At 57.1% G+C, this 9,753-nt stretch overlaps 1 protein-coding gene across 2 annotated transcripts in view; it reads right to left on the bottom strand.

Moving 5' to 3' along the window:
* Positions 1 to 3,881: 3,881 nt before the first annotated feature.
* The window catches only part of SCUBE1 (signal peptide, CUB domain and EGF like domain containing 1), a 130,999-nt gene continuing 125,127 nt past the window's right edge, over positions 3,882 to 9,753 (bottom strand). For both annotated transcript variants that reach the window (XM_047786049.1, XM_047786050.1), the window contains one exon: positions 3,882 to 9,565. In XM_047786049.1, coding sequence (XP_047642005.1) covers positions 9,413 to 9,565 — 153 coding nt within the window. In that variant the 3' untranslated portion in view covers positions 3,882 to 9,412. The remainder of the gene's footprint in view (positions 9,566 to 9,753) is intronic.

Here is a 9,753-nt window from a genome sequence, read left to right as displayed (position 1 = left end):
CTCTCTATCTGTGGTCCCCTAGTGGGACTTCTACAGCTACCTGTGTAACTAAGCTACTATATCCCTATCACCTTGATCTTGGATTTCCCAGGCTCCAGAAAATAAATTTCTGTTGTTTAAGCTACCCAGTCTGTGGTATTTTGGTATGATAACCGGAACTATCACATAGCACATAACAAAGGCATTCATGTGGACTTCAGGTCCAGCTTGATCAAGGAGCACAAACATCACCAGGATCCACTTTTTCTGTCCTTGTCTCTCAATTCTGCTCTTCTGTGCATTGGCTTCAGTCTGTTGGAATGATAAAGTAGCTGCAACAGCTCCAGCCTATGTCCTACTGGGGAAGCAAGTCTCAGTCTCTTAGGTTCTCTCCCACAGAGGTCGGGTCCTGTGAATGTCCCTGACCCATCCCTCTGTTCCTGACAGGCAGGCCTGTTTCCCATTCTCCTCCCCAAATGCAGACCCAATTGAATCAGATCCCTACTTGAAATCTTCTTGTGATTACCCAGTGCCCAGGAACACAAACTCAGCCCTTCACGTGCCCTCCAAAGCCCTGTGTGGTCCAGCTCTGCTGACCTTTCCAGCCTCCTTTCAGGACCCTCTGCCCTCATTCTTGAGCCCCACCTCCTGGAGTGCATCATCTCAGCTCTGCATCTGGGGTTCTCATGTGCTGTTCCTTGCGCCTCTCACCTAGTTAATTCCAATTCATTCTTCAGGTCTCAGCTGAAATGTTATCTCTGCAAGGAGCCTCAGGATATGCAATTTAAGCAGCTAAAATCATGTCTCCGCTTCCCCATGCGCCCCTCCCCCCCAACCCAGGGAAAAGAAGAGTGCAGTGGGGGTAGGGGAACCACTGAAAAAGGAAACTTTCATCCCGAAAACTGGAAATGGCAAAGCCCAGTGTGAGCTTTGCTCTCTGAAAGCCTCTCCTGCTAGGAGCTGGGAGGAGGGTCCTCACAGAACACGTGTTTTTCCTACATCACAGAGCCTGTTCTCAGCCAAAGAGGCGGTGATCTGCTTCCACGCGAGGGGAGCCAGGTGGCCAGTTGGGCTGGCTGCTGACTGGGAGACTGTGGGTTGGTCTCCCAATGGCATCTTCCTAAGGAAATGTGCTAAAACCATGTTCTCCCTTTGTTTCCCTTTTAAATATTTAAGGCACGTACAAAATTATAGGTGAGGGAGTTCCCGCTGAGTTCCCCATGAGGTTGCGGGTTCGATCCCTGGCCTCACTCAGTGGGTTAAAGATCCGGTGTGGTCGTGAGCTGTGGTGTAGGTTGAAGACGCGGCTTGGATCCTGTGTTGCTGTGGCTGTGGTGTAGACCGGCAGCTGCAGCTCCCATTCGACCCCCAGCCTGAGAACCTCCACATGCCGCGGGTGCGGGCCTGAAATAAAGAAAGAAAATTACAGGTGAAAGCCTACAGAGGCAACAACACTGCTGTGCCTTCCTCCGCTGGCTTCCCTTTCCCCCGGCAAGGGAAACCATTGGATGTTTATTGTTTCCTTGCTGGAAAACATGCTTTCATTACATATGCTTGTATGCTTAATTAAACATATATTGTTGGAGTTCCCTCGTGGCATCGTGGGTTAAGGATCCAGTGTGGTCACTGCTGTGGCTTTGGTTGCTACAGCGCATGGGTTAGATCCCTGGCCTGGGAACTTTTGCACACTGCGGTTGTGGCCAAAAACAAACAAAACAAACCAAAACCCCAATACGTGGTTGAGTGTGTTTGTTTTTGGCTGTGCCTGTGCCGACTGGGCTGGGGATGGAACCTGGGCTGGGGATGGAACCTGCACCACAGCAGAGACCACGCCGCGTTCACCCTGCATTTCTCTCACATTCCTGAGCTGGGCTGCCCTGTTTCTTAGCTCATTTTCCCTCCAAAGGGGCGTAATCTGTGGATCCCATCTTCGTGGGAGCTTTGACAGAAATTTGGTGGAAATATCCAGTGTGTTGTGTGCTCAGAGAATACTATGGTGGTTTTTGCCTTAGACTTGAAAAAACGGTGGTACCGGAGACATAATACAATGTTTACTATTTAAACCATTAAGCCATTGAAAAAGATCATTAAGCAGCACTAACTACGTTTGCATCCTTATGTAACCACCACCACCTCCGTCTCCAGAACTTTTTCATCTTCCCCAACTGAGATGCTGTCCCCATTAGACCTCAGCTCCCAGTTCCCCCTTCTCCCAGCCCCCAACCTCCTTTCTGCTGCTTCTCCATGGCTTTGACTCCTCCAGGGTCTCATATAAATGGAATCGTATGGTATCTGTCCTTTGGTGACTGACATATTTCACGAAGCCTAATTTCTTTAAAGTTCAGCCGTGTTGCAGCCTGTGCCAGAACTTCATTCCTTTTTCCTTTTCTTTTCTTTTCTTTTTCTTTTTTTGTCTTTTTAGGGCCACACCTGCGGCATCAGGAAGTTCCTAGGCTAGGGGTCGAATTGGAGTTGCAGTTGCCGGCCACAGCCACAGCAACTCGGGATCCAAGCCGTGTCTGTGACCCATACCACAGCTCAGGGCAACGCTGGATCCCTGACCCACTGAGCGAGGCCAAGGATCGAACCCACACCCTCATGGATGCTAGTTGCGCCACAGTGGGAACTCCCTCATTCCTTCTTAAGGCTGACTCATACTCTGTTGTTTGGATGGACCAGGTTTTATCTGTTCATCCATCGACGGACACTTGGGTTGTTTCCACTCATTGACTATTAAGGAAAATGCTACTATGGTTGTGACTCTGCTTTCTTTTTTTTTTCTTCTTCTTTTGTCTTTTTAGGGCTGCACCTGCAGCATATGGAGGTTCCCAGGCTAGGGGTACAATTGGAGCTGCAGCTGCCGGCCTGCACCACAGCCACAACAGCCCGGTTCTTGGCAATGCTGGATCCTTATCCCACTGAGTGAGGCCAGGGACTGAACCAGCATCCTTGTGAATACTAGTCGGGTTCTTAACTAGCTGAGCCACAATGGGAACTCCTGCTTTCAATTTTTTGGAGTTTCCAGAAATTTCCTTAGACTTTTTTTTTTGGCTGTGCCTGTGGCATGTAGAAGTTCCCAGGCCAGGGATGGTATCCAGGCAACACAGCAACCTGAGCCACAGCAGTGACAACACAGGATCCTTAACCTGTTGAGCTACCAGGGAGCTCATCCTTAGACTTTTAAATCCCTATGTGAAACTAAGAAAGGTGTTTATTGTGCACTTTGGGATATTACTGTTATTTGTAAAATTGTTTTTTCTCCTGTCAAGTGCGTGACGACAGAGGGTGCTCCACAGTCCTGAGGGGGACAGTGGTTATCAGCTTTTTGCGGTTCTAGATTTTCTTTGAGAATCTGATGAAAGCCATGGGCCATATTCCCAGAGAAATGCATGCATGTGGCTGCCACCTGTGCATGGGGGCGTGTGCACACACGCATTGATTATGCTTCTCATTTCTCATTCTTTCTTTTTTTTTGGCCACACCCTTAGCACTTGGAGGTTCCCAGGTCAGGAATCAAACCCATGCCACAGAAGTGACAACACTGGGTCCTTAACCCACTGCACCACGAGGGAACTCCCGTGCATCGAATTTCAAGGGGTTCCAGAACCTCTGAGGCTCATGACAGTGACTCCCGGTGGAGGCACATCTCTCGTTTCTTGATGCCAGCGTGAGGAGAAACGGGGCTTGAAACACGGAAGTTTTCCTTTCTGGAAGCTCCTTTAGGGCTGCGTGGGTGTCCTCCGCCTGCAGATCTCAAGCTCGCTGCTTTGCCTTCCAGAAGCTTTCTGCAGCTCCTTTACCTTCAGCCGGAATACAGCCAGGGAATGGCTGAAAAAAACCTTCTGATTCCAGTTACCCTTCCCCGCTTCATAACCACAGATGAAGGAGAGAAAGAGGTGGTATTTCAGCTCATTTCTTGTTTATTATTAAAAAGATTTCCACGAATATTTAAGTACATGCATATGTATGAACATGATGGAGAAAACGCAAGTTTGAATATTCGAGGCAACTAAAAGGAAAACGTGGTTACACAGATAGGGTCACCCTCGCGGGCAGAGTGACGGCCGAGGCGCCTGGACAGCACAGTGCCTTCACAGGAGCCCAGGACAAAGGCTGCGAGCACGGGGCTTCAGCGTGCCAGTCCCCCCACATGCCCAGCGGTGCTAAGATATCTTGTATCAAGCGCAGCAGGGGCTAGGTCTGCTCAGACTTTTTAAAGTTTTGATCTCAGTGGAATAAGAAGGTTCCCTGCAAATCTACGTGGCCTCTGGACTGAAAAAATACTCGGTGTCCATCAGTATCCTCTTTCTTCCCCTGCTTCCACCAGGCTCGCTGTCCGCTGAGGGCCACGGGCGACTCTAGCTGGAAGGGGGCAGGGAAGGGAGGGGCCCTCGACGTCTTCCAGGGCTGGGCACAGGGCTCGGCCGAAGCTTTCTAGTCCGGCTCAGTGCGAATGGAAGGGAAGTGACCCGTCCACCTGGGCAGGAGGCGGAAGCCCATCTTTCTCTGGATAAGCTTTTGGCACTCGTTCCAGAGGATGGGGGTCACTACGTAACGCCCCCCCCCCCCCTTCTGGTCCCTACCCCTGGGCCTCCATTGCCAAGCTGACCGGCTGGGTTTCCCAATCTGTAGAGTTCAGCGATCAACATTGCACAGAGAGGCACTGATTTCCGACTTTGGGATTAGACGGGCTTGGATTTGATTCTCAGTTCCCTGCCTTACTAACTATTCAGACTCGCCCACCTGACTGGGCCCTGAGCGTTGTCTGTGCTTCTGCTACAGCCCTGGGCCCAGGGCTTGGCGGCAGAGGAGGCGGGGCGACTCTGGCGCTTCATTGCTTCCTGTTGAGCCCTGGGGTGCAGACAATTCCAGAGAGTCCCTCCAGGGGCTGGGGATGCCTCATGGAAGCAAAGGGGCCTGTTCTTTGGGGGCCGCCCATGCAGGATGCTGGGCGGGGAGCGTGTGGCCGCATCCATGTCACCTGGGCGTGGGCACAACCGGCCCCTCCTGGCGTCCTCTCCCAGAAGTGAGCCGGCTGGACAAGGCGGGCTCCAGCTCCAGGCCACCGTGCCTCTGGCACACAGTGAGGGCTCAGGACTTACCCCTGCGGGGGGGGGGGGGGGCTGCAGGATGGGATGGGACAGGCAGGGTCTCTCAAACATCATGGTGCTGCCTCCGTCCTGAATGGCGGCCGCTCCAAAGGGCTGAGCCATCACCACGTGGACCTCTGGTGAAGCCCAGGGTCCTGAGCGTGTCAGCCGGGCTCCCGGGCCAGCAGGCTTGGCCTGTGTGCTCTCTCTCGGCTGGCGGAGAAGGGGCTGCCCTGTGAGGCTGGGTTGGCTGTGGCTTTGCCCTTTTTTTTTTTTTTTTTTTTCGCTTTTTAGGGCCCCACCTATGGCATATGGAGGTTCCCAGGCTAGGGGTCGAATCCGAGCTACAGCTGCCGGTCTACGCCAGAGCTACAGCAAGGTGGGATCTGAGCCGCGTCTGCCACCTACACCATAGCTCTCAGCAACACTGGATCCTTAACCCACTGAGCGGGGCCAGTGATCGAACCCACGGCCTCATGGATACTAGTCGGGTTTGCTGCAACGGGAACTGAGCCACAACGGGAACTGCACAATGTCCTTCTCGACATGTAGAGCGGTGAGCCTGGCCGGGTCTGCTTTGTCCCTCCTGTCCATGCCTTTCATCCCCACCTAGGGCCTGGGAGGTGTGGGAGGGCCGGCCTTCTCCTGACAGGAGCGCTGGGCTCTGCCAGCCCAGGCCTCCATCACCTTTCTCTCTGCCACCAGGGGGCTTTCCAGGGAGTCCCACCTGTCCCTGGGCTGTGGTCCCTCTGCCTTTTGGGGAGCCGAGCACACAGTAGGTGCTCAGCAAAGGTTTGCCAAATGACCCAACTTAGTTCAGTATCTTATTTTTCAGTGGGGGTGGTGGAGGTGCTGGAAGGATTATTGAACCCCTGAAATGTCCCTCGGGCACCTGCTACAGCTCTGGCAGACCAGGGGCCTCTTGTCGTGGATAACCTGACCTTGTCTGCGCCTCTGGGAGAAGGAGCGTATAGGCAGGAAAGGTGGGTTTGTAAGGGGTGCAGGGAACAGGGGGTGGCTTCAGGCCTTCTAGGTTGGCTTCTGCGGGCCATGGCTCTCTGGAAGCTTTTTGGCCCAGTCTTGATTCTAATTTTTCTGCTCGTCCCAAACCAAAGGAGGGAAAACTGCCTGAGGCCACGACCTTGGCCCCCGTGGGCCCCCTTGAGCCTGTCCCCACAGAGCCGAGGAGGAGCTGGGAGCGACTTAGGAAGGAGGCAGGGCGACCTGGGGGGGCTGTGGTCTGAGACGCAGCGGAGCCCAGGGCCGAGGGGGGCCAGCCCCACAGCAGCTGCGAGGCTCTGCCACGGGTAAGAGAGCAATCGAGAAAAACAAGCTTAATTCGGGGAAGCAGATGAGGTGACCTCGAGACTCACTCACTGAGGGCTCGGCCACTGAACCTGAGAAGATTCTGCCCCTTTCCTGGGGGCGTCTCCACCGGAGCAGAGCCTGCCCGGTGGCGTCAGGCCCCAAGACGTGGTCCCTCCGTTTCCATGGCCATCTTCGGAGAGCTCCTCCGGCTGCCCCAGCGTGATGCTCCACGGGCCCAGAACCAAGCCCATCAGAACCTCCAGGCCTCGATGCCCGCTTCCAGTCCTGGGCAAGTGGGCAAGCTTTGTGCTTCCAGGAATTTGCTGCTTTGCTCCTTTCCTTGGAGTTTGTCTTCCGGCCAGCCACTGAGGGTCGGGGCCAGGAGAAGGGCAGGCCGGGGCCGGGATAGGTCTGTGACTGCTCAAGGCCAACGTTCCCGTCCGGGAGTGGGAGGGGCTTCTTGCGGCGCAGCCCCTGGGTAGCCAGGAACCCCTGCACCTGTCCAGGGTATCTGTTCCTTGGGACCCCCGTGGGGCCTGCCCAGCTGGGCCGGTCCTTGTTCTCCTTCCCTTTTCTCTCCACGTCCACCTGGAACCAGGTGGAACGGTCGCCTCGTGTCAGCCAATCTACCACGCGCATCCGTGACGGAAACCAGACATGTGCTTTGTCGTCACAGGAGGGGCCCCAGGACCACGAGGCCCGAGGAGTGGAGACGGCTCTGGGTTTAACAGGTGGACCCTACAGGTTCCCCGGCGTGGGGCTGAGGGCCAGAATGGAGATTCAGGACAGACCCCATCCTGGCCTTCCTGATGGTGCCGCAAGTTTTACTGGGTAGGGGAAGGGCTGGACGGTGACTTGGGGGCAGCTGGTGAGTCTGGATTGTTGGGTGCTGGGTACTGGAGAAGGGGGAGGGCCCCCGTCTGAACTGCCCCCGTCCTGCTCTGCCTGGGGGACACGGGGCAGGGTCTGACCCCAGGGGTGGTGACAGCCACCCAGTGGGGGAGGGGCTCCCACCCAAAGGGCAGGTCGATTCATGGGTATGGGGGTGGCAACTGGCTGAAGCCACCCAAAGGAACCGCAAAAGAGAGGTGAGGGCTCTTTCTGGTCCTCTCTGGATCAACACAGCCTTTCAGAGAGGGTCAAGGACACCAACCCTGTTCCCGGCGCCCTCCCCGGGAGCTCCGTCGCAGGACCGAGGGCTTGACACGGGAAGGGAGGCCTCTTTCTGGAAACTAAGGCTGGCTTTCAAGGACTCGGCCCAGGGGAGGGGCAGTGGGGCCTGGACAGGGCTCACCAGCTGACACTGACCTCCAACCCAGGGCGGGCCCTCCCAGCTGGAGGTGGATTTGGGCAGAGGAGGCGCTGATGACAGCATCAGTCAAGTTGGGGACCCGCCACTGCTGACGCAGGCGAAGGCAGTGATTCCTGAGCTCCTAGTGCTATGCTGGACCACAAAATCCGTCACGTCTGCCTTGTCACCCGGCCCTGAACCTCCAGAGACCTCATGTGCCCGCCCTCAGGGGTAGCATGCTCCGCGCCTCGGCTGTTCTCAAACCTGCTGTCTCTCTGGTCTGGGCGAGGAAGAAACAGCCTAGAAGCAACTGGGGTGGGCGATGGGAGTTGGTGTGAGGACTGGCCCACGCTCCCCGGGGTTCTGAATTCTCGGTGGCCCTCGAGTCACCGAGCGCCGCGTCTGCGAGTCCTGCGGCCTGTCGGTGTCCTCACTGGCTGCATCCCAGGTGCTGGCGCTGGGCCGAGCCGGACACCGTGCAACCTGGTCCCACTCCAGGCTTTCCTGTTTCAGAGAGACTCTGGAGGGAGGCTGGGCGGTGCGGCAGGAAGAAGACAACTGGAAGCCTCTGCCTGGGGGCGGCCCACCCCTCCCGGTGTCCAGCCTGTGCTCCTAGGAAAAGCCTTGCCTCCCAGGGGCCAGCGGGCACAGCACGAGCTCCAAGATCACGGCCTCAGGGTTGGACACGGGCCCTTTCCAAAGTTTACTGGTGGGCCCCGCACCCCCAGGAAGGGGCCCGAGTGGACACTGCTTTCCACCACGTTCCAGCGGAGGGCAGCGCTTGGCAAAGCAGTGGAGGCCAGTTCCCCAAGCACCTGTGTTCCAGGGTGTGTCCGGGCCGGCCCACCTTGTCCCCCGGCCCGCAGGCTCCTGGCCTCATGTCACAGAGGCGGTAAGTGCCTGGAGACGCAGTGGAGGCAGTCTGGGGCGCCGGCAGCCGCTGGGCTCGCGCTGGCTTGTGGGAGAAGCCGGGGCTGCGATGACTATTTACAGTCACTGCAGAGACTTTTCCTAAAGTGCCCGCGAAGAGAAGTATATATAGATTTCTATTTACATTTCCACACACGGCACCGAATTAGATGCTCTGCCACGGGAAGGCAGGAATCCACGGCTTCCTCTCCCAGCTCCTCTGTCCTATCCCATCCCAGAATCCTGAGAGCCCAGCCACACTCGCCACGTCCCAGCGGAGCCAGTGGGTGCGGACGGCCTGCAGCCATTGCCACCGGCTTGTCGAGGGCCCCAGACGAGCCTTCACGCAGGCCTCCTTCCACGACTTGGCCTCCTGTCTCGGCCTGTGCCTCTGAGAGCCTCCCTGAGACATGGCAGCCACGCTCCTCCCCTCTCCTGAAGTGCCAGGTGGAGGGCACGTGCCACCTCCAGATGCCAGTGCTGCCCAGGACCCGCCCATGTGCGGGCAGAGCGTCCTGGCCCAGGCGGGCATCTGCTGGTGCCGGCTCAGGAGAGGGCACGGGAACAGCAAGCGGGGAGAGGGAGGGAGGAAGAGAGGCTGCGAGGTCTTCCCCGGGGGGGGGGGGGGGGATCAGAGAAGGGCAGTCCCGCGGGGGTCTCTGCCTGGACGCGGTCTGGGCCTCCACGGGCTGGTCAGCAATTCCTGCAGAGCAGATGCCACGGTGGTTTCCAAGGCAACGCGGAGGCCCGTGAGCCCCTCTCGCTTCTCCTGCGCGGGGCAGGAGCACCCTCCCCCGGGCCGGCCGGCCATCCCCAAGCAGGCAGCTCCGCCGGGTTATTTGTAGGGCCGCAGGAACCGGGACACCTTGGAACGCAGCAGTTTGATGAAGGACCGCGGGAACATCTCCTTGGACTCCTGGGCCGTGTACTTGAAGTAGTTCTGCGGATGCGCCAACACGTCGAAGAGGGCCTTGATCAGCTTCTTGTCCTGCAAGACAGGCGAGGCTGGCGGTGAGGGGCTGGGGCCGGGTTGGGACCCTGGTCTCCTGCCTCTGCCAGGCCCGGGGCCCTCAAGGGGCCCTCATGTGTCTGCAAGGATGCGGGGGGGCGGGGGGGAAGAGGCTGGGCTGGCTGGTGGTTTCAGGACACCACCCTTTGTCAAAAACAGGTTTTGGT

Source organism: Phacochoerus africanus, chromosome 7 (assembly GCF_016906955.1).
Source record: "Phacochoerus africanus isolate WHEZ1 chromosome 7, ROS_Pafr_v1, whole genome shotgun sequence".
Lineage (NCBI taxonomy): Eukaryota > Metazoa > Chordata > Mammalia > Artiodactyla > Suidae > Phacochoerus > Phacochoerus africanus.
Note: the sequence above shows the minus strand (reverse complement) of the source record. Positions and strands in the feature narration are given on the sequence as shown.